This window comes from Lithobates pipiens, unplaced genomic scaffold, assembly GCF_037356315.1.
Source record: "Lithobates pipiens isolate NorthernLeopardFrog02 unplaced genomic scaffold, aLitPip1_a1.2 Scaffold_18, whole genome shotgun sequence".
NCBI lineage: Eukaryota > Metazoa > Chordata > Amphibia > Anura > Ranidae > Lithobates > Lithobates pipiens.
This window is the reverse complement of record NW_027507758.1, coordinates 481037817-481063733: the sequence shown is the minus strand read 5'-3', so window position 1 is coordinate 481063733 and position 25917 is coordinate 481037817. Positions and strand designations below refer to the sequence as shown.

Genomic DNA, 25917 nt, shown 5'->3' with positions numbered 1-25917 from the left:
ACCCCAACATTTCATATTCCTGATATGTGTCTGTTGTACCATGTACTTTTGTTCTTTGTATTACTTTCTTTGTGTGAACTTCCTAGTGATCCTGCCAGTCCCCCTACTTTCCCATTTCAGCTGGGAAGACCAGTGTACTGCTGTTCTCCAAACCCCCTCAGCTGAGAACAGAGGTCATGTGATCACAAAAAACCCCCAGAAAAGTCTATTTATGTAAAATATATAATATCTCTCTATATATATATATATATATATATATATATATATATATATATATATATATATATATATATATATATATATATATATATATATATATATATATATATATATATATATATATATATATATCCCCAATCTAATCTATCCTTTCGATCCATCTAATCTATCTAATCTATCTAATCTAATCTATCTAATCTAATCTATCCTATCTAATCTATCCTATCTAATCTATCGATCCTATCTAATCTATCGATCCTATCTAATCTATCGATCCTATCTAATCTATCGATCCTATCTATTCTATTCTATCCTATCTATTCTATTCTATCCTATCTATTCTATTCTATCCTATCTATCCTATCCTATCTATTCTATCCTATCTATTCTATCCTATCTATTCTATCCTATCTATTCTATCCTATCTATTCTATCCTATCTATTCTATCCTATCTATTCTTCTATTCTATCTATCCTATCTAATCTATCCTATCTAATCTATCCTATCTAATCTATCCTATCTAATCTATCCTATCTAATCTATCCTATCGATCCATCTAATCTCTCCTATCGATCTATTCTATCCTATCTAGTCTATCCTATCTATTCTATTCATCTAATCTATCCTATCTAATCTATCGATCCTATCTAATCTATCGATCCTATCTATTCTATCCTATCTATTCTATTCTATTCTATCCTATCTATCCTATCTATTCTATCCTATCTATTCTTCTATTCTATCTATCCATCTAATCTATCCTATCTAATCTCTCCTATCGATCTATTCTATCCTATCTATTCTATTCATCTAATCTATCCTATCTAATCTATCCTATCTAATCTATCGATCCTATCTAATCTATCGATCCTATCTAATCTATCGATCCTATCTATTCTATCCTATCTATTCTATTCTATCCTATCTATTCTATCCTATCTATTCTATCCTATCTATTCTATCCTATCTATTCTATCCTATCTATTCTATCCTATCTATTCTATCCTATCTATTCTATCCTATCTATTCTATCTATCCATCTAATCTATCCTATCTAATCTATCCTATCGATCCATCTAATCTCTCCTATCGATCTATTCTATTCATCTAATCTATCCTATCTAATCTATCCTATCTAATCTATCCTATCTAATCTATCCTATCTAATCTATCCTATCTAATCTATCCTATCTAATCTATCCTATCTAATCTATATATCTATCCTATCTATCTACATACATATACACACATACACACATACGCACACAGTATCTCACAAAGGTGACTAAACCCCTCACATTTTTGTAAATATTTTATTATTATTTTAATTATCTTTTCATGTGACAACACTGAAGATATTACACATTGCTACAATGTAAAGTAGTGAGTATACAGCTTGTTTAACAGTGTAAATTTGCTGTCTCCTCAAAATATGGAGACATGGTTCTAGTAATCCATGTCCTTAGTCTGCTTGTCTTTAGCAAACTGTGGGCTCTCTTGTGCATCATCTTTAGAAGAGGCTTCCTTCCTGGGATGACAGCCATGCAGACCAATCTTATGCAGTGTGTACCGTATGGTCTTAGCACTGACATGCTGACCCCCCCCCCCCCCCCCCCACCCCTTCACCCTCTGCAGCAATGCTGGCAGTATTCATACATCTATATCCCAAAGACAACCTCTGGATAGGACGCTGAGCATGTCCACTTAACTTCTTTGGTCAACCATGGCGAGGCCTGTTCCGAGTGGAGCCTGTCCAGTTAATCCACTGTATGGTCTTGGCCACTGTGCTGCAGCTCAGTTTCAGGGTCTTGGCAATCTTCTTATAGCCAAGGCCATCTTTATGTAGAGCAATGATTCTTTTTTTTGCAGATCCTCAGAGTTCTTTGCCATGAGGTGCCATGTTGAACTTCCAGTGACCAGTATGAGAGAGTGATAACACCAAATTCAACACACCTGCTCTCCAATCACACCTGAGACCTTGTAACACTAACAAGTCACATGACTCCAGGGAGGAAAAATGGCTAGTGAAGCTCAGTTTGGACATTTTCACTTAGGGGTGTACTCACTTTTGTTACCAGCAATTTAGACATTAATGGCGGTGTGTTGAATTATTTTGATGGGAAAGAACATTTACACTGTTATACAAGCTGTACACTCACTACTTTACATTGTGGCAAAGTGTAATTTTTTCAGTATCGTCACATGAAAAGATATAAAATATTTACAAAAATTTGAGGGGTGTACTCACTTTTGTGAGAGATATATATATTTCTTGGAATACATTATAGGACACAGAGCCTTAAGCATTTACTTAGTGGGTTATAGCTACCTTCAGGCGTTGACACTGGCAGACCCAATACAGGAAGTGGACTCCCCTATATAACCCCTCCTCCTTCCAGGAGTACATCAGTTTTTGTAGCCAAGCAATACAAACAATATACTTAAACCCCATAAAATAAGAGGGGCGGGACCTCTGTGTCCTTTGATGTACTCCAAGAAAAGGATTTTACAGGTAAGCTGTTATAAAAATCATATTTCCTTTATCGTACATCATAGGATACAGAGCCTTAAGTATTTACTTAGTGGGATGTCCCATAGCAATTCTACTTGAGGGGAGGGAGACAACCCGTAGGGCATCCCCAGACCTTGAGGACTTATAATGCCTGCCTGCAGCACACTGCGCTCAAAGGCGATAGCCTCATTCCTTTTTACATCCAGTTGCGGACTTTCAGATCTGAGCAAAGGAGGCCTGGTGACGCACTGGACGCTCTGGTAGAGTGCATATTAACTTGAATAGGGGGAATTTTACCCCTTAAAGCGGGGTACCACCCTAAAGTGGAACTTCCGCTCATCGGAACCCTCCCCCCCTCTGGTGTCACAGTTGCCACCTTTCAGGGGGGATGGGGGTGCAGATACCTGTCTAAGACAGGTATTTGCACCCACTTCCAGGCATAGACTCCCACGGGAGTCTATGACTCTTCCTGTCCCGGCGCGCTGTCTGCTAGGGACACACACAGGTCCCAGAGACAGCGCGGACCATTCCCATTGCGCTGCGCGACTCGCACAGGAGGTAACCGGGAAGTGAAGCTGCAATGCTTCACTTCCTGATTCCCTCACCCAGAATGGTGGCAGCTGAGCGATCGATCGGCCTCGGCTGCCGACATCGCTGGATTCTGGGACAGGTGAGTGTCCATTTATTAAAAGTCAGCAGTTGCAGTATTTGTAGCTACTGTATTAATATTTTTTTTCACAGTGAAATCCCTCTTTAAATCATAAGTTTGAATTATAACTTGCCGAATCCACTTAGCAACAATGGATTTCGACACTGCCTAACCTTTTTTAGGACCCTCTGGCAACATAAATAAGACATCGGTCTTATGAATCTGAGCAGTTTTCTTTGAATAGATTTTTACTGCTCTCACTACATCAAGACAATGTAGTGACTTTTCTTCCCTAGAACATGGTTTTGGGAAAAACGATGGCAGGACAATATCTTTATTCAGATGAAAGCCTGAAACCACTTTTGCAAAAAGCCTGGACGAGGGCGCAACACCACTCTGTCCTCATGAATAATCAAATATGGCTCTTTACAAGAAAGAGCAGTCAATTCTGAAACCCTCCTTGCTGAGGATATAGCAACCAAAAATATCAGCTTCCTAGTCAGGACAAAGGGAACATGCTGTAATGGTTCAAATGGCGGCTTTTGTAACACTGACAAAACTAAATTCACGTCCCAAGGGGTTAAAGGTGATTTAACTGGTGGATTAATCCGCGTCACCCTTTGCATAAAACTCTGGACTAAAGAATGCGTAGCAAACGGTCTTTGAAATAAAACCGATAACGCTGAGACTTGGCCCTTAATAGTACTTAGAGCCAACTTCATCTCTATGCCCAATTGTGGAAAGGCAGGGATTCTGCCTATAATATATCTCCCAGGGTGCCAACCCTTGGATTCACACCAGGAAACATAAGCTTCCCAAACTCTAATATACAGCTCCGGAAACTGGTTTTCTTGCATTGATTAAAGTTAAGATAACAGACCTGGAAAGCCGACGCTTCTTCAGAATGTGGGTTTCAATAGCCAAGCTATTAAATTTTGCGTTTGTAAAGTAGGATGGCATATCAGCTCCTGCGATAGCAGGTCTGGCCTTAGTGGGAGAGGCCAAGGGCCCTCCACTGCCATCTTTACAATCTCTGCATACCATGACCTTCTGGGCCATGCTGGTGCTACCAGAATTACCAGTTTTCTTTCCAGCTTGATCCTGCAAAGAAGGCAGCAACTGAATCAGGGGAACAGTGTAGATCAGTGAAAACTGATCCCACGGAGTTACCTTTTGCGAGTGGATACCTTGTTCTGGACACAAAGTTGACTAACTTCACGTAGAATCTGGACGCTAGAAGATCTATGTCTGGAGTCCCCCATCTTTGGCAAACAGCCCAAAACATTTTGGGGTAAAAAGACCATTGCCCTGGGAATAACTGCTGGTGACTTAGATAGTCCGCCTGCCAATTTTCTACTCCCGGAATGAACATTTTTGATAGGGATGGGACATTCCTTTCTGCCCAAGTTAGGATATGGTTCACCTCTCTGAGCTGAGAGACTCTTGGTGCCCCCTTGGGGATTGATATAGGCCACAGCCGTGGCATTGCTGGATTGAATCCGGAATGGACAATTCTTTAACCTGGAAGTCCAGGTTTTCAGAGTCCGATACACTGCCCGAATCTCTAGGATGTTGATGAAAAAGAGAAGAAGAAGGGGGCGCCTCTGGGTGTAGATTTTTAAAAGGCAATTTATTCACAGGTAAAACAAACAGATGATGCACTCACATTTTCCAAGGCATAAAAAGGCATGTAGAATACAAGGGGGGCAGTTTTTTCATCTGATTCGTCCGTCACATAGGATCCGGTCCGCGGGTGTCATGTTGTCCTCTCCTGGCGTTACCACGAGTTTGTTGTTAAAAAATGCCGGCTTGGTGGACGCAGAGGATGTGTTTCCAAAGCGAGGCTTGGTTAGCGGTGACATCAGATTGGCCTGATGAAAGAGCGCGGTCGTCTCTCCACCTCAACCTGAACGCTCAGGAAACGTGTCGCCCGCCGTGACGTCACAACCCCGCGACCCGCGTGTCACCGCTAACCAAGCCTCGCTTTGGAAACACATCCTCTGCGTCCACCAAGCCAGCATTTTTTAACAACAAACTCGTGGTAACGCCAGGAGAGGACAACATGACACCCGCGGACCGGATCCTATGTGACGGACGAATCAGATGAAAAAACCGCCCCCCTTGTATTCTACATGCCTTTTTATGCCTTGGAAAATGTGAGTGCATCATCTGTTTGTTTTACCTGTGAATAAATTGCCTTTTAAAAATCTACACCCAGAGGCGCCCCCTTCTTCTTCTCTTTTTCTGCAACAGTCTAGGAGCCTGGTTTCAGCTCCCTGTGGTGGCAGCCCTGCATTCCAAAGACCCACTCAAAGAACGAAAGACACTTTCACGGGACTTGAGAACTAAAAGTTCTCATTCATATCATCGTCCAATATAACTTTATACAGACAGCCCTCTGGAGTATATTATTTTCTGATCTTTTGCGCCTCTACTTGTCGTGTACTCTAGGATGTTGATGGGCAGGGCTCTTTCGAGTTTTGACCACTGTCCCTGGACAGTCGTCTCCTCTAGTACCGCTCCCCAGCCTGAGAGGCTGGCATCTGTCAATACTACTTTCCAGATTATTGGTTTGAATGATTTCCCCTTCAGCAAATTCTGTCTTCGTAACCAATGAGGCTTTGAGACACTCTTGGAGACAGCCGCATTGGCAAGTACAAAGCCTGGATCATCTTGTTCCAAGCAGAGAGTATTCTGTTTTGCAACAGTCTTGAATGGAACTGGGCATAGGGGACTGCTTCGAATGCTGCTTTCCTAACAACCACATGCAAAGGCGAATTGAAGGATTTGCTTTTGATCTGACCATCCGCACCAGCTCTTGTATGGAGTTGAACTTTGCTGGAGGCAAGAACACCCTTTTCTGAGCTGCATCTATGATCAGGCCTAAGTAATCCAGCCTTCTTACTGGTTTTAAGTAAGACTTCTCTAAGTGGAGGATCCAACCGAGACTTTCCAGGTAACTGGTCGTAATGCATTCGCTTTTCTTTAAGTGGGTCACTGACTGGTCTATTGACAATAGATCATTAGGGTATGTCAACACTGTTATGCCCTGTGCCCTCAACCTGGCTAGAGGTGGGGCCAGTATTTTTGTGAATACCCGTGGTACTGTGGCTAGCCCGAAGGGTAAGGCCGCAAACTGAAAGTGCCATCTTTCCACTTCGAATCAGTGAGCAGGAAATATAGGGACATGCAGATATGCGTCGCTGATGTTGATGGATGCCAGAAGTTCTCCGCCTTGTAGGATGGAGACCACTGACCTGATCAACTCCATTTGAAATGAGCAAATATTTAGGAAACAATTTAAATTTTTTAGATCCAGAATGGGCCTGACATCTCCATTTGGTTTTGGTACCGTAAAGAGATTTGAATAGAAACCTAAACCTAGTTCTTATGTGGGGATCTGCATGATTACCCCCTTGAGTCAATAATGAGTCTAATGCTTGAAACAGGGATTGTCTTTTCCCAGGATCCTTGGGAATGTTTGATCTCAGAAAGTGAGATGGTGGAAACTCCCAAAACTCGTTTGTTGCCTAGAGTCACTGTGGAGAGAGCCCATCTGTACTGAGTTTCCCTCTGCCAGACTTTTGCGAAATGCAGAAGTATTCCCCCCACCTTCATGAAGAGGTCTTAGTATTCTGCTTTGTAGTCTTGCTGCTCCAGGTCTTCTTTTGAACCTGGGCCTGACCCTGCGATTTTCCTATGGAATAAGACAGTGGAAGCCATCGCTACAGCCTATAGGCGGATGCGCTTGACGCAGGAGAGAAAGGCTGTTTAAATGAAGGACGTTTGTACTATATTTAGACTGGCAAGAGAGTACTTTTTCCACTGGAAATTGTCTGGATGTATTTATCCAAACACAGCCTTTTTATCAGCTTTTCAGATTTATGCTTGTTTAAACATAACATGTATCCCTATCCACTCAGTTTCCCCATTTAGGGGGAGATGAGACCCCCCCTCCAGCTGTTGAGACACGCGCTGTATTAGCACAGATTTAAACAGGATTTATACACTATTACTCCCTCTAGAGGAGTTTTTAAGGCATTTTACAATATAATTGAAAGAAAAGTCATAGGTGGACTTTGCAGTTCCTATGCTTTCCTCTTACCTTTTCCTCACCGCAGGATACTGCTGTAAACAGACAGATGCATACTTCACCCATCACGGCGGGCAGTGTGGCTAAACCTTCAAAGACTGGGGCCCTTTTAATAGGGGTTCCACTCCTTTGGACCATTTATAGCACCCCTCAGGACAGCTTTAGGTAATGTAGCAAGACCAAAAAGAGTCCTGGTTCCTAGGGTCCAGCCCTCAAAGAGGAGAGTTACACGCAAAACCTTATTCTTTTATGTGAGGCCCAGGTACCATCATGGAGATGCAGTGGCGGGATGGATCCGGTTGTGGAGGCTTTTTAAATCCAGCATGGATCCCGCATGGAGCTCCGCAGAGCACATCTTCACTCGTGCCTACACCTTTAGACACTGGCGAAAAAACTGAGGTACTCCTGGAAGGAGGAGGGGTTATATAGGGGAGTCAACTTTCTTTACTGGGTGTGCCAGTGTTAACACCTGAAGGTAGCTATAACCCAATAAGTAAATACTTGAGGCTCTGTGTCCTATGATGTACGATAAACGTATTTTATTGGGATTTTGTGTGATAGACCAACACCAAGTGGCACATAATTGTGAAGTGAAAAAAAAACGATAAATGGTTTTCAAATTTTTCTACAAATACATATCTGAAAAGTGTGGCATGCATTTGTATTCAGCCCCCTTTACTCTGATACCCCCAACTAAAATATAGTGGAACCAATTGCCTTCAGAAGTCACCTAATTAGTAAACAGAGTCCACCCGTGTGCAATTTAATCTCAGTATAAATACAGTTGTTCCGTGAAGCCCTCAGGAGGTTTGAGAACCTTAATGAACAAATCGTATCATGAAGTCCAAGGAACACACCAGACAGATCGGGGATAAAATTGCGGAGAAGTTTAAAGCAGAATTAGGTTATGAAAAAAATCCCAAGCTTTGAACATCTCAAGGAGCACTGTTGAATCCATCATCCAAAAATGGAAAGAGAATGGCACAACTGCAAACATACCAAGACATGGCCAACCACCTACACTGACAGACTGGGCAAGGAGAGTATTAATCAGGGAAGCAATCGAGAGGCCCATGGTAACTCTGGAGGAGCTGCAGAGATCCACAGCTCAGGTCGGAGAATCTGTCCACAGGACAACTACTAGTCGTGCACTCCACAAATCTGGCCTTTATGGATGAGTGGCAAGAAGAAAGCCATTGTTGAAAGAAAGCCATAAGAAGTGCCATTTGCACTTTGCAAGAAGCCATGTGGGGGGCACAGCAAATATTTAGGAGAATGATCAAATCATTCAGATGAGGCCAAAATTATACTTTTTGGCCTAAAAACAAAACACCATGTGTGGTGGAAAACGAACACTGCAAATCACTCTGAATGCATCATCCTCACCGTCAAACAAGGCGGTGGCAGCATCATGTAGTGGAGATGCTTTTCTTCAGCAGGGCAGGGAAGATGGTCAGAGTTGATGGAAAGATGGATGGAGCCAAATACAGGGAAAAAGCTTGGAAGGAAACCTTTTAGTCTGCAAAAGACTTGACTGGGGTGGAGGTTCACCTTCCAGCAGAACAATGACCCTAAACATACAGCCAGAGCTACTAAGGAATGGATTCAATCAAAGCATATTCATGTGTTAGAATGGCCCAGACAAAGGCCAGACCTAAATCTGATGGAGAATCTGTGGCAAGATTTGAAAATTGCTGTTAACGGATGCTCTCCATCCAATCTGACAGAGCTTGAGCAAAGAAAAAAATGTCACTCTATATGTGCAAAGCTGGTAGAGACATACCCAAAAAGACTTGCAGCTGTAATTGCAGCAAAAGGTGGTTCTACAAAGTATTGACTCCGGGGGGGCCGAATACAAATGCACGCCACACTTTTCAAATATTTGTAAAACATTTGGAAAACCCTTTATAATTTTCCTTCCATTTCACAATTATGTGCCAGTTTGTGTTGGTCTAGCACACAAAACTCCAATAAAATATATTCACATTGTTGGTTGTAACATGACAAAATGTGGAAAACATCAAGGGGTATGAATACTTTTTCAAGGGACTGTACACTTTAAGCCAGTATTCAACTTGCAAGTAACTTCAGTCATTTCAATGTTATACTACATGTCTGATATAGTCATCCATATATAGTCCCTGCAATCAAAATACAACTGTTTTTTCTCCAGTTGAGGTTAGGAAATAAAGGCAGACACTGGATTGGAAAAAACAGACTCCCTTCACTCCTATTCTTATACGTCTACCTGTTTACAAACATTTGTTTTTTAAAGCGGAGTTCCATCCATATAAAAGTCAGCAGCTACAAAAAGTGTAGCTGCTGACTTTTAATAAATCGCACACTCACCTGTTCCATGGTCCAGTGATGCGGGCAAAAGAAGCTCCGCTCCTCTCCCCGGAAAATCTGACTGTAGGTGCCCAGCTGTGGCTTCACAGCCGGGAACGCACTGCACATGCACAAGGCACGCTGTGATCGGCCAGGCAATCTCCTGGGACCTGTGACATGTCCCGAAGATTGCATGGAGGGAGGGGGGAACTTCCTTCAGGCGCCGCAGAGCCTGGGAGGAAGTGGGAGCTGGATGCCTCTAAAAAGAGGTTATCTGCTCCCCTCCAAAAAAAATTACATGCCAGTTGTGGCATGTCAGGGGGTCACCTTCCCTTAAAGCAAAAGTTCAATTTTTGGGTGGAACTCTGCTTTAACTCTATGGTTGAAAAACATATGATGCATTAGGGATTGTTGCTAAGCTAGAGGGAAAAGGATCTTATTGATCGTCCCTTATAAGCAAATTTAATTTTAATCTTTGTGCTACTATATATTACCTTTCATCTCTTTGTCCACGAAACCTTACATCCTCTTCCCTGGGATACTGGTCATCAGAGTGCCTCCGCCCCTCCCATCGGGTTGAATCTCTTTCTCGATCAGGGTAATCTCTTTGATTGGGGGGATATTGTGGGCTAGAACCTCCTCGTCTCCATTTGTCATCTGGTAATGCAGGACCTCCACCTCTCCCATCAAACTCATGTGCACGTGGTCCAAATCGATCATCTGTGAAGTACTCATCAGATTGCTCGTGTACCTCAGGAGCTGTACCTCGTCTGTCAGGAGGCGCTCTACTGTCTCTGGATTCCATCCACTCTTGGCCTCCTCGGAAAGGACTTGGCTCACGTCGTCGTTCAGGCTGGTGGTTTGTAGGGCCACCACGTACATCACCTGAAATTAAATGGGGAGTTTAAATTTTGCTCTTCTTTTTGGAATACTGTAGCCTTAGTGTTAATTTTCAGATATTCTCCGCCACTAATAATGTTAGATCAAAAAAGTGTGGGAATAAGAAATTGCCCAACAATACCACAACATTAAAAATTACTACAAAAAAAAAAATCATACCTTTATTAGAACTTGGTCCTTGTCCATGTGGAGGTGCACGACCCTGTGGTCCTAGGCCAGGTAACAGAGGAGGTGGAGCCTGGCCTTTGCCACCCTTTGAAACAAATAGAATACCAAGTTAAGTTTCTACTAGGCTTTGCACTTCATTATCATAGGTATGGTTGTGTGTATAAATGATACAGCCAGTTGAGATCTAATATATTAAAACTATTAGGTCTCATTCACACAATTTTGTGTCCTATGCTGCTAAGGATCAGCGGTTCTCTGCAGCAGGTATGTACAGGTGTGTGCGATTAGCTGCAGCCAGCAGCCTGTATAAATCAAAGACAAGATGACTATGGTTGTGTAAGTGCAGATGCCAGCTGAAGCTCAGTAGAAGTTAGTGATGCAGCAGGACAACGACGCTGAAGTTGCCCAGCAGAGCTCAGACCTTAACCCCATAGAAATTCTGGGGAACAACTTCAGCATAGCTGTTCACACCAGACATCTTACAAATGTGTCGGAGCTGAAGCAATTGTGTTAAGAGGAATAGTCAAAATGTTCCTCCTGAATGTTGTGCAGATCTGATCCAGAGCTACTGAAAGCACTTGCTTGAAGTCATTGATGCCAAAAGAGGATTGGCCAGCTATCAACTTCAAAGGTTCACTTACTTTTCCCCTCAGCACTGAATGTTTATTGGGTGTGTTCAATAGAGACACACAAAAATGGGATTTTTGTACTCACCGTAAAATCCATTTCTCTGAGTTCGACTGACAGCGCCTCCTTAATCTTGACCATTGGGTTATATCGCCTCTGCAAGAGTAGGACTAGGCAGAACAAACACCTGACTACGCCCATGGGCTGTCCTCAGTCAGTATATAACCCCCTCCCTACTCTAGGTATTCAGATTAGTAGCAAGCAGTAATAGAAGTATCAAAAACTCTATAGAGGGGTGGGCTGTGTCCGTCAATGAAGTCAGAGAAATGGATTTTATGGAGAGTACAAAAATCCCATTTTCTCTTTCGTTCATCGACAGACACAGCGCCTCCTTAATCTTGAACTTTGAGATGTCCAAAAGCAGTGCCAAATAAAAATGAGGGGTGGGCAAAATAACCAAAGGCTAACCACAAGAGCCCCAACCAGGACACAAGTGCCCCATCTGAAACAAAAAAACATTTAAAGAAAAAAACACCCCTTATGAGGGAACCCCTCCCTCTTAAACAGCAGCTTGCAAAACCTTGCGGCCAAAAGAAGCATCTGCAGTTGCCAAAATATCTACTTTATAGAATTTAGTGAAGGTATGCACTGACGACCAAGTGTCCACCTTGCAAACCTGTGATATTGACTCTTGATGACAGAAGGCCCAAGAGGTACAAAGCTCCCGAGTAGAATGTGCCGTGACAGGGAAAGGAGGAACCCCGACCCTTAATAGAATAGGCCTGAGTCAGAGTCTGTTTGATCCATCTTGAGATGGTAACCAAAGAAACGGCCAGCCCTTTCCTTGGTCCTTGTGTAACCAAAAAAAAGTGAGTCTGACCTGCGGAAAGATTCAGTGGATTCCAGATAGACCCGAATCGCACAAACCACATCCAAGGTATGCAAAGAAAAATTCCTTGGGATGAGCTGGCTTGGGACACAAGGACGGTAACACTATGTCCTCATCCAAATGGAAATCAGACAACCTTGGGCAAAAATGACAGACAGGGACGAAGAATCACTTTATCCCTATGGAGTACTAAATAGGGACTACGACAGGATAATGCTGCCAGCTCCGAAACCCTGTGAGCCAAGGTAATAGCCACCAGGAATGCCACCTTCTGGGACAACGTAGGTAAGGGAATCTCCTGAATATTCTTGAATGGAGGGTTCTGGAGAACCGATAACACCAAGTTTAAATCCCATGGTGGCAAAAGAGACCATACAGGCAGAGCCACATGCTGGACTCCTTGAATAAAGGTACAAACTAAAGAGAAGGGCTAGGGGTCTCTGAAAGAAGACTGCTAAGGCAGACACCTGGCCCTTGATGGTGCTCAAAGCCAACTTCTGTTCAACGCCCTGTTGAAGAAAAGCCAATATCTAAGCCACAGAAAAGGATCGAGGATGAACACCAATCGACTCACACCAAGAAATGTACGCTTTCCACGTACAATGGTATATTTTACTCACAGTAGACTTCCTCGCCTTCATCATAGTAATGATCACTGATCCCGACAGACCTCTATCTCTTAGTACCTGGCTTTCAAGGGCTAGGCCTTTAAAACCAGTTACTGTAAAGCAGGATGGAAGCTCAGCCCTCGGTACAACTGGTACTCTTTTAGAGGTAGCTTCCAAGGGACTTTTATGGCCACAGGAAGATTTTTGCCCTTGGTTCTTCACAGGCACCACAGAAGAGGAAGGCGCTGGCCCCACAGAGACACTAGGACAACTGCAGCGTCTACCAGAGGAACTTGTGAGGTTGCCACTAGCCTCAGTTACTTCCCGTTGAACTGAAACTGTTGAAAGGGCCAACGTTTGAGAAGAAAAACTACTAACCTGGTCAGCATTCATTCCAGAGTCAGACCCAGGAAGCCCAATTTCCTGGACAGGGCTAGAGGGGACCTTGGGTAGTTTAGACGTCACCCGAACCTTTACAGGAATTATACCCACACAAGGAGACACAGGGCCCCCCAGAAGTAGACAAATTCTGCCCCCCTTCTTTGGCACCCCAAAAGGTTAAATTCTTAGACTCCCTTAATGCTCACGAAGGAGGTCCATGAATCTGGAAACCAGCGAAGATGTCCCCCCACCCCAGTAATGGGTGAGGGCAGAGGAGTATTGTTAGTGGATCCAGAGAAACCTGCTCTAGGCTTACCAGACCAAGATTGCTGGGAACTTCCTGGGGAAGACTTGAGATCTGTTTCCTTTACCTGGAGCCTGGAAGAATTTCTTATGGGCTGAGAAGGAAGGCCCCCATCTGAGACAGGGCTCCTTCCCTTTCCTAGATTGAGGCAGGAAGGTACTCTTTCCCCCCATGACCCCCTTAATGAGGTCATCCAGGGTAGCCCCAAACAAGCGGTCGTCTTGTAAGGGCAGATCAAGGAAAGCTTTTTTTTTTTTTTTTTTTTTTAGAGGCTTGGTCAGCCGACCAATTCTTAAGCCACAGTACCGGTCTACTCACCACCGCTGAAACAAAAAGCTTGTACAGCACAGGAGCTGCATCCAAGGCTGCATCACAAATATACTGTAGCTCATGGATCAGCTGGTCCGCTAAATCAACATAAGCAGAGGGAACATGCTCACTACCTAGACCCTGGTGCAAAAGCTTGGTCCATTCAGTTAGGGTCTGCAACACCAGGGCCGAGGCCAAGACTGGATGCAATGCCGATCCAGCCATAGTAAACATTCTGCGTGCCACAGCCTCCGCTTTCCTGTCAGCCGGGTCCTTATAGGACGGGGATTTTGCTACTAGGATCACGGTTGCTCTATTCAACCTGGAAACAGGAGGGTTCACCACTGGTGGGGTAGTCCACTTTTTTAAAAGTGATTCTTCAAAGAGGTAGCGTACTGAGAAACGTTTGGGGACCACAAAGGGTGGTTTTGGTTGTTCCCATTACTTATAGGTAAACCTATCAAAATAAGGCAGATAAGGAAACACCCTTGGTGTGCAAGGAGACTTACGGGATACTAATGACTCAAGGACCACCGTCCATGCAACCATGGGAAGCTGGGGTTTTGAGGGGCCTGCCACCTCCATGAGGGGGATCATTGGGTGAGATGTGACCCTGAGGCTCCATAAGAAAGAAGACCCCGTAGTACAAAGGAACTTTGGCACCACTAAGGGACCCCAATAACCAGGGTACCCATCAGCAGAGAGGGAGATACACAAGGACACCCAAAGACTCACCCTACCAAACGGAGGAGCGTTGCAATTCGGACACAGCAACACCAATGTCAGCATCCCCTTCATATATCCCAGGACAGGAAGAGAAGCATAGAGGAGGAACTCTGGCATCTCCATGAGGTTCTGGACCTCTCTAGTGTCTCACTAGACTAATGAAAAATGGCCGTGACATAATTGGCTACACAAACATGGCTGCCAGCTGGAGACCAGCCAGACCAACGTAAAATGGCTGCCATGACCTCATTGGCTACACAAACATGGCCGCCAGCCGGAGACCAGCCAGACTAAGACGTGATATCATCAGACCACCCAAAAATGTCCGCCACAGCTGAAGCATGCTGCCAGGATCCTCTGTGCCTTCCACATTGCTGCACCGTCTGCAAGGGGACCCCCTTCCAAAAAGGTACTGTACCACCAGGCAGGATGAACATTTAAGGGGACACCACCAGGGCAGGACACACACTCTCTGCTGCCTGCCCTGGGACTCCCACCAATCCGTTGGGGAAGGGGGAAGCCCAGTTTAACCAGGGGACTTTAGGATGGGAGGAGGGATCCTGCAGGCAGGTCCGACCATCCCTGGAGGGTACCAGCATCCACTCCAAACACCACACACAAGGGGGAACTGTACCTACTGAGCCATGGTGCTGGTGACCCTCCAGACAGAACTCCTCACCACTGAAGTGGGGGGCTGTCGGTCAAGGGACCACAGCCCGTTTGTATGGGACTCTGCAAGACGTTTAACTCGTGGGCCAGCCCTCATCCATTGAGGCTATGTCGTGGCCAACCTAGAGCATAGCTGCAGTCTGCATGTGGCTGGAATGGGGAGACTACTGGATCTAGATTATCCAGCCCGTCGCTCAGCCTGGCAGTTGATTGCAGATCTCCCAGCATAAAATGCATGTAAAAAAGACAAATTAAAATTTGCTAGGACCCAAAGATCCCAGCAAGGAGCTAGGTCCTGACTAGACAGAAAAAAACTGAATACCTAGAGCAGGGAGGGGGTTATATACTGAGGACAGCCCATGGGCATAGCCAGGTGTTTTTTGTTCTACCTAGTCCTATTCCTACAGAGGCGATATAACCCAATGGTCACGAATAAGAAGACGCTATGTCCATCCATGAACGAAAGAAATTAGAATAGTTTTTGTGTTAGCAGTCTAAGCACATTGTGTTTGTCTATGTTGTGGTGCTTAGATGAGGATCACATCACATTTTATGGCAAATTACTGCAGACAACCAGTTAATTCTAAGGGATTCACATACTTTCTTGTGTATACACACACACACACACACACACATATATATATATATATATATATATATATATATATATATATATATATATATATATATATATACACACACACATACATACATACATACATACACACACACATATATATATATATATATTTTGTATTTATTGTGGCAGAGCGTTGCCCTGCCAGGGTCTAGGAGGAGGGTGTTCTGGGCTTTTAGTAGTGACCTGACCATGGTTCTGGGCTCCACCCCAGCATATAGGAAGTCTGAGTACCAGGAGTCAGGAGGGCTCCACGGGGGAGCCAGTGCAGCAAGAGGCTGCTAGCTGTGTGCACCAAGGTGGTCGGTGAAACAGTCTGTAGGAGACAGACAGACAAGGGCCAGAGCTGCAGTGCTGCAAGTGAGAGCCAACTAGGCTGAATATAGTTTTGTTGATGAAAAGGAATGCTGAAACCCCTGCGAGGGAAACTTATCTTTGTTTGTTGGACTTTCTTTTAATAAAAATGGGCAAACAAAGCCCTTAAAAAGAACCAGCGAGTGGCGGTGTCCTTCAAGCTCTACATTTTATGCTAATCCTAATATATACACATACACACATACATACATATACACACATATGGCCATAATTGTTGGCACCCCAGAGATTTTTCCACAAAATCAAGTATTTCTCACAGAAGAAAAGTATTGCAGAAACACGTTTTGCTATACACATGTTTATTCCCTTTGTGTGTATTGGAACAAAACAAAAAAAGAGGAAAAAAAACAAATTTGGACATAATGACAATGTCGCACAAAATTCCAAAAATGGGCTGATCAAAATTCTTGGCACCCTTTTAAAATTGTGGATAAATAAGATTGTTTCAAGCATGTGATGCTCCTTTAAACTCACCTGGGGCAAGTAACAGGTGTGGGCAATATAAAAATCATACCTGAAAGCAGATAAAAAGGAGAGAAGTTCACTTAGTCTTTGCATTGTGTGTGCCACACTAAGCATGGACAACAGAAAGAGAAGAAAACTGAGGACTTGAGAACCAAAACTTGTGGAAAAAATATCAACAATCTCAAGGTTACAAGTCCATCTCCAGAGATTTAGATTTGCCTTTGTCCCATGGCACTGTAGCTAATTTCTCTGGGCGTGGACGAAAGAGAAAAATAGATGAAAGGTTGCAATGCAGGATAGTCTGGATGGTGGATAAGCAGTCCCAAACAAGTTCCAAAGAAATTCAAGCTGTTCTGCAGGCTCAGGGAGCATCATTGTTAGCGCGAACTATCCATCGTCATTTAAATGAAATGAAAAGCTACGGCAGGAGAACCAGGAGGACCCCACTGCTGACACAGACACAAAAAAGCAAGACTACAGTTTGCCAAAATGTACTTAAATAAGCCAAAATCCTTCTGGGAAAACGCCTTGTGGACAGATGAGACCAAGATAGAGTTTTTGGTAAAGCACATCATTCTGTTTACCGAAAACTGAATGAGGCCTACAAAGAAAAGAACACAGTACTTACAGTGAAATATGGTGGCGGTTCAATGATGTTTTGAGGTTGTTTTGGTGCCTCTGGCGCTGGGTGCCTTGAATGCGTGCAAAGCATCATGAAATCTGAGGATTACCAATGGATTTTGGGTAGCACTGTAGAGCCCAATGTCAGAAAGCTGGGTTTGCGTCCGAGATCGTGGGTCTTCCAGCAGGACAACGATCCCAAACATACATCAAAAAGCACCCAGATATGGATGGCAAAGCGCTGGAGAGTTCTAAAGTGGCCAGCAATGAGTCCAGATCTAAATCTCATTGAACACCTGTGGATAGATCTTAAAATTGCTGTTGGGAAAAGGCACCCTTCCAATAAGAGATGCCTGGAGCAGTTTGCAAAGGAAGAGTGGTCCAAAATTCCAGGTGAGAGGTGTAAGAAGCTTATTTTTTTCCAAAGGGTGTGCAGCCAAATATTAAGTTAAGGGTGCCAAAATTTTTGACCAGCCCATTTTTGGAGTTTTGTGTGACATTATGTTCAATTTGCCTTTTTTCCTCCCTTTTTTTGTTTTAATACACACAAAGGGAATAAACAGGTGGATAGCAAAACGTGTGTTACTGCAATACTTTACTGTGAGAAATACTTGATTTTCTGGAAAAATTTCTGGGGTGCCAACAATTTAAGCCATGAATATATTATATAAACACACACACACACACACACACACACACACACACACACACACACACACACACTATTACCAAAAGTATTGTGATGCCTGCCTTTACACGCACATGAAGTTTAATGGCATCCCAGTCTTAGTCCATAGGGTTCCATATTGAGTTGGCCCACCCTTTTGCAGCTATAAACATCTTCAACTCTTCTAGGAAGGCTGTCCACAAGGTTTAGGAGTGTGTCTATGGGAATGTTTGACCATTCTTCCAGAAGCGTATTTGTGAGGTCAGGCACAGATGTGGACGAGAAGGCCTGGCTCCCAATCTTCGTTCTAATTTATCCCAAATGTATTCTATGGGGTTGAGGTCAAGACTCTGCAGGCCAGTCAAGTTCTGCCACCCCAAACTCTCTTATCCAGGTCTTTATGGACCTTGCTTTTGTCCACTGTCATGTTGGAACAGGGAGGGGGCATTCCTAAACTGTTCCCACAAAGATGGGAGCATGAAATTGTCCAAAATTGTCTTGGTATGCTTATGCTTAAGAGTTCCCTTCACTGGAACTAAGGAGCCAAACCCAACCCAACACCAAATGATTTAGACCAGTGCACAAAGCAAGGTCCGTAAAGACAAGGATCAGTGAGTTTGGAGTTGAGGAACTTGACTGGCCTGACCTCAACCTGAAAAAACACCTTTGAGATGAATTAGAGAAGAGACTGCAAGTCAGGCCTTCTCGTCCAACATCAGTGCCTGACCCCACAAATGCGTTTCTGGAAGAATGATCAAACAATCCCACTGACACTCCTAAACCTTGTGGACAGCCTTCCTAGAAGAGCTGAAGCTGTTATAGCTGCAAAGACTGAGCCAACTCAATATTGAACCCTGCAGACTGAAACAGGGATGCCATTAAAAGTTCATGTAAAGGCATGTGTCCCAATACTTTTGGTAATAAAGTGTATGTTTATATGTAGTTATGATTTGTGCACTAATTTTTTGCAATGAGAGAACCGTAGAGGGTTAACTGCTGAACACTAATGTGAACCGGGACTAGCTTGTATTCACACCACACAGACAAAAAAAGAAGATGGCAAAGATAGCAGAAAATAACCAGGCAACTAGCATTTTCAAAGTAGGTTGGTAATGGCAGAACTCTTATTTCTCTCATTGCAGGTTTATTTTAACACTTCCCCTTCTTTAGTAATACACAGAGTGAAGCATGTACTACTTTTTAATAATGAAAATGTAGACTGCCCAAATTAACTTTCATTTTTAATTGGCTACATTCCAAACACATCAAAACAAAAAGGTGTGCAAAGTCTTAGGCCCCTTTCACATGATCGGCCCACTTGGATCCGCCTGTCCGTTTTTCAGGCAGATCCGATCGGGCCACCCATTGACTTCTATGGGCAGGCGGATATCAGCGGAGATGTGTCCGCTGACACTCGCCTAACATCCAATCCATCAAGATTCACTCAAAACAGACAGATCCAATACAATCGCAATCCATCCAGCGGATCAGATGAAAACAGACAGGCTGTCCATTTTCATCCGATCTCGCCATAGGAGGACAGCAGCTCTGACAGGTCCGTTCGTGCTCAGTGAGCGGAGATGGACCCGTCATCCACCTGCTCAGTGGGGATCAACTGAGCGTTTCCAGCTGAGCTAGAAGAGTCCATCAGAACGGATCGGCTCCATGTGAAAGGGGCATTACAGTTTGTTTTATTTAATAATGAGTATTTCCAAAGTAGAAAGTTCTATCCTCTGCCAGCATGCTGCAGAGAAAGTCCCTCCTGCTGAATCACAGCCAGAACTTTCAGATGAAAAACTAAGATATTGAACACCTTGTTTTGATGGACCTGGTATTTGTTTAGCAAATTCAAACTGAAGTTTTATTTTGGCTTTATGCTGAGAGCAATACAGCGCTGTCATTGATGATCTAGCGCTAAACATGCTAGTTGCCTGTCATACCAATTTCTATGACTTTAATACTTTTGGAATCACTAACCTTGAATAAGCATGCAGTAAAGTTAGAATCTCTAATTTGCATAACTGGTTTGGTTTCAAAATTAAAAAAGGAAGAAGTCAGTTTGTGGGGAAAATTCAGACTATATGATGGTTTCTTGGATAATGGATGGCTTTCCACTGAGTACTGTCCACAACAGGGGGCTTACGATGTAAGCTGCTAACGCATACCAAACATTTTGCTAACTTTGTCTAGAGCTTTTTTTCTCCCCCTCAAGCAACTTTGTAAGGAAATCTCAAACCTGTTGCCCCTCTAATTGAAAAATGAGCCATTTTCTAAAGGGCTCATTCACACTATACATGCATGAAAACTGATGGGAACTGATGGGGGAAAACTCTGCAGATTTAGCTTGCCAGAGACATGAGTTTACATTCGTTTTCATGCACGTTTCAGTGAGTTTTTATGCATGTTGACAGCCGTTTTCACAGTCCATATTACCATCACACACATTCCTAGAATTAGCTGTTAAGGTACTAGGTGCTGTAGCAACCACCAGCTGGATACTGGAACATATACAATAGAGAGTATATATTCACCAGCACACCATAGATTTTCAATTACGTCCAAACATTTTTTTATTGAAGAAAGATCATATCACAAACCGTGTAGTGCAACATTTCAGAGCCACATAGGATCCCTTCCCAGGCATTGAGATTTTTCTTCCATGAAAAAAACTTTGGAAGTAGTTGAAGATCCTTTGTGTGCTAGTGAATATCTACGTTATATCATGACATCAGTTTTCATTCCCATCAGTTATAGGCCCTGTTCACACCAATGTTGATGTCATGTCGGTTTTTTTCTGTGCAGAAAAGTGCATAAACGTGGCACTTTTCTTTTTTTCCTCTGCAGAAAAAAATTGCCACATGATATCAGTGTTGTGGTGTGAACAGGGCGCATATAGAACATTTTTTTTGTGCCCTTACAAAACGCGTTCAGAAAGACTGACATCTCTGCACCATGGTGTGAATGCGGCCTAAGTGCTTCTAAAGCCAAAACATATTCTATCGATTTCCCCCCCCAAAGCATACCATAAAAATATCCTTATACAAATCATGTGAAAAAAATACCACACTAAATCCAGTTTAATATATTGTAATCAGACTCATCCCTCTGGTCCAAAAAACATTTTTGGGGATAGAGTAGGGAAGGGTTAAACATCTTTTTGTTATGGTTTTGTCTGTTTCCCATTTAAATAAAAAGTGTCCCCATTAGAAGAGAACACCTCTGACACATTTTATATTGCACACTTTCGGTTAAAGCAGAGTTCCGCCTGAAATTCTTTTTTTTTTTTAAAGTCAGCAGCTACAAATACTACAGCTGCTGACTTAAAATAAGGACTTGATGTCCTCATCCGAAAATGACCCGCCCCTTGGCTCCAGGTATAGGCACTGGCATTGCTAGTAAGGGAATCAGAAAGTGAAGCCTTGAGGCTTCACTGCCTGGTTCCCTACTGCGCATGCGCAAGTCGCGCTGCACGTTCTGAGCGGTCCTTGCTGTCTTCTGGGACCTGTGTGTCTCCCAGAAGATAGCCAGGGGGACGGAGGAGGGGCTGGACATGGCGTAGCTCACAGCAGATACTTTGATGATCTTTTGCTGGAAGTGGGAGCAAATACCTGTATTAGACAGGTATCTGCTCCCCTCTCCCTCCTGACAATGGAGGTTCCTTTTGGGTGGAACTCTGCTTTAAGGTGACATCAGGACAAATAGGGGGCAAATCTTCAGACAGACAGCAATAAAAACCTGAAAGGAGTCACATCTATTCCCTACTTTATTCAAAAATTAGAACTTTGGCATTAGATACACTTTAAAGTGGTTCTGAAGGCCTTTTTTTTATATTTTTTTTTTTTTTACACCCTAATGCATTCTCTGCATTAAAGTGAAAAAACCTGGTTAGTGCAGCTCTACACCGCCCCCACCCCCAAAAATATTTACCCACCCAATATTAATCCAGTGCTGTGCATGAGCGCAACAGCTCTCTCCCTCCTCATAGGGCTCAGAGACCGCTACAGGAGCCCTTGGCTCTTGCTGCTGTCAATCACAGCTAGTAATGAGGGAGCAGGTCCAAGCTGCACTGTGTGTCTATGGACATGCAGAACCAGCTTGGGGGCGAACACACACACACACACACACACACACACACGAGTGCCCTCATAATGGTAGACCAGGCTCTGTTCCACACCTCTAGATCAATCTGCACATTTGTTATTTCAAGCAATAACATGTTCGTTATTCCAAAAAAAATAAATGTGGGGTTTACAATCACAAAGAAGGTTAGCATAAAAAGATTTGTCAAAATATTATAAAAACAAAACAAACAAAAAAAAAACATCCATACTCGCTTCCATGCTGGAGCATCTATGTGATGCTGCAGTTGTCCCACACTGACTCCAAGACTTGAGTGATGACATGACTGTTGATTAGTTCTCAGCAGTGGCAGCTGGTGACGTTTTAGGATGAGGGGCGCCAGACCCCAACCCTCCCACTTCTCATAAGCCCCTACTTACAGAATCCACCCAGTCTCCTGTAATCCACTAGCTTCCACCCATAGTGTCAGCCCCAGTACACAGTACACAGCCCCAGCACCACAGGGCAGACTACACAGCCCCAGCACCACAGGGCAGAGTATAAAGTATACTCCTGACCAGTATTAATCATCACTCACATAACTGTGTCCTTTTTAGCATTACACTAGCGATGAAAATATTTGTTATTCAACAGTGATGCACTGACACAGATAACAATTCTTTAATGTATTAATTCTGTGTAGACTAATACTGGAACACTGCATTTGACAAACCCACCAACAGCACCCTAGGAATAAGACCATTTTTTCCTTTTTTGTTAGTCTGACTGCGTTTGTACCATTCAATTTCCATGTGCAGGAAATTGCACCTTGTATTTCAGTGCGTTTAGGAGCCAATGGTACCCTTGCACATTTTCTGTGCAGCTGCTTGCCCCCCTTCCCATCTTCTCCAACCACAGTATTGCCCCCTTCACACATTCTCCCCCCGACATTGCCTCCTTCACATATCTCCTCCCACAGCACTGCCCCCTTTTACATATCCCCCCCACAGCACTGCCCCTTTTACATATCCCCCCCCCCACAGCACTTCCCCCTTTTACATATCCCCCCCACAGCACTGCCCCCTTTTACATATCCCCCCCACAGTACTGCCCCATTTTACATATCCCCCCCACAGCACTGCAACCTTCACATATCCCCATGGTTCTCAACCTGGACAGGGGGAGGACGAGGCACCAAGGTGGTAAGGCGGTTGCAGCCCAAAGGTTGTAATAAGGAGACATGAAATACATTTGAGATACACATATTAGAAGGAAGGTCCAATAAGCCACTGAGTTAATCCTGCAAAGAATACGGAGAGGCCCAATAAACCAAAGTGCGTACTTTAGAGAGGGAACATGAAGTCGAAGGTTGCGAGATGACTGCCAAACCCTGTCCCCAACCTAGTAGGAAGCCACAGGCAGTCGTCTAGTAGGAATTGCTCCAAGGACCGATTGGCTCATTCTCTGGCCCCATAAGACTGTGGGTGATAGAGGAGAAAGCAAGCAGAATTCCAAACGGTGCACAAAAGGATCGCAAGAACCGGGAAACAAACTGACTACCCCTGTCCGAGACAATCCCTTTTGGTAGCCCATTTAAGCGGAAGATCTCCCGAGTAAAAATGGAAGCCAGTTCCTTAGAAGTGGGCAACTTCTTAAGTGGAATACAATGAGACATTTTCAAGAACCGGTTAACCACCATAAGGAGAACTGTGTTGCCCTGGGAGTTGGCTAACTCCACAATTAAATCCATAGATAGGTGGGGTCCAGGGCCTCTCTCCATTGCGTATGGGTTGTAGGAGGCCCACTGAAAGGTGCTGTGGAGTCTCACTCTGAGCACACATGGAACAGGCAAATATGAAGGCTGTTACATCAGCACATTGACTAGGCCACCAAAATTATTGTGAAATGGCCCAAAAGAGTTGATTCTTCCGAGGGTGGCCAGCAGCCTTAGGAGAATGGCAAGTCTGGAGCACGGCAGTACGGAGACTCTGGGACAAAGCAGCAGTCACAAGGTTTTTCAGGAGGAGCATGGACCTGAGCAGCAAGGATTTGTCACCCAAAGGAGATGCGAGACTGGTGTGAACCGTAGCCAGAATACGTTCAGGAGGAATCACAGGAACCAGAACAGATTCCATATTGGAAGTGGAGGAAAATTGTTGTGACAAAGCGTCAGTCCTTACATTCTTAGTACCAGCATGGTAAGAATGAGGCAATGTAAATGAAAATAGATAAGAAAAGAGCCCATCGCACCCTTCTGGGAGAGATGCGTTTAGCCTCAGACAAGAATGTGCGATTCTTATGGTCAGTAAGAATGAGAACTGGCACAGTGGTACCTTTGAGGAGATGCCCCTTCTTTCAGGGCTAAAATGATAGCCAACAGCTCTCTGTCACTAATCTCATAATTGCACTCCACAGGTGACAATTTCTTGGAAAAGAAGCCACAAAGATGCACAGCGTTCTCAGAGATAGGATGTTAAGACAGAAGGGCATCAACTCCAGTCTCAGAAGCATCAACCACAAGGATAAAAGGTAAGGTAGGATCAGGATGTGCCAACACAGGAACAGAAACAAAGGCAGCCTTGAGACTCTCAAAAGCCTTAATGGGCAACGGAGACCAACTCTGTGGGTTACCGTTCTTTCTGGTCATATCAGTCAGGGGCTTGACCAGAGACGAGAAGTTATGAATAAACTTCTGATAACAGTTGGCAAAGCCAAGAAAACACTCCAGAGGACGTAGACCCACTCGTCGGGGCCACTGTAGGACTGCTGAAAATTTCTCTGGGTCCATTGAAAAATCTGCAGTGGAAATGACATAACCCAGGAATTTAACCTGTTCACAATGGAATTCACACTTCTCCAATTTACAATAGAGCTTGTTCTCAGTTTCTAACGCACATGAGACATGGGTGTGGTGGCTCTCCAGGGACCACCACACATAACTAACAAATCTCGGAGGACAGATAATAAATTCCACTCGTCGCCCTCCTTAATCCGATTGAGATTGTATGCCCCTCTCAAATCAAGCTTTGTGAAAACGGTTTCTCTCTTGAGGCGGTCAAATAACTCCATAAATCAACGGAATCGGATAGGCATTCCTAACTGTGAAACGATTGAAACCCCTATAATCAATACAAGGTCTCAGTTCACCACTCCTTTTCACAAAGAAACCAGCACCAGCAGGAGACGAGGATTTGGGGATGAAACCTTGAGAAAGTGCATCTGCAACAAACTCCTCCATGGCTTTATCCTCCAATCAAAAGAGGGGTTGTGCCTCTGTAACCAAGGATAAACCATTACCAGTGGAAACTTGAAAAAATTATTTGTGATTGAATTATCTCATGGTGAAGAGCCCCTACAGCCATGGACAACGGAACAGTCATGAGTCACATGGGCAGGCTGTAGAGGTCTCCCGTCAAAAGCCTCAATGGCAACTGGAGTGTCACGCAGCTGCAGGGGAATCAAGTGCTTCGATACAAAGGCAGCATCAATGAACAGGCCTGCAGCCCCAGAGTCGATTAGAGCCTGGATCTCGACGGACGACTTAGCCCAAGAAAGAGTTACCAAAATCAGGGGCTTATCATTCAAGATAACTGGGGACGAAACAACGCCACCTAAGGTCTGTCCATGACAGGACCTCAAGGTTTGGGCGTTCCCTGGAGAGGTAGGACAGTATTTCAAAAAGTGACCTGCCTGGCCACAATAAAGGCACA

The 25917-nt window shown here is 43.9% G+C and overlaps 1 protein-coding gene across 2 annotated transcripts in view; it reads right to left on the bottom strand.

The window, feature by feature from the left end:
- Positions 1 to 25917, bottom strand: part of WDR33 (WD repeat domain 33) — a 195731-nt gene that overhangs the window by 11098 nt on the left and 158716 nt on the right. For both annotated transcript variants that reach the window (XM_077488410.1, XM_077488409.1), the window contains exons 17-18: positions 10862 to 10955; positions 10297 to 10687 (exon numbers count right to left, since the gene is read on the bottom strand). In XM_077488410.1, the coding sequence (XP_077344536.1) occupies positions 10297 to 10687; positions 10862 to 10955 (485 nt within the window). The remainder of the gene's footprint in view (positions 1 to 10296; positions 10688 to 10861; positions 10956 to 25917) is intronic.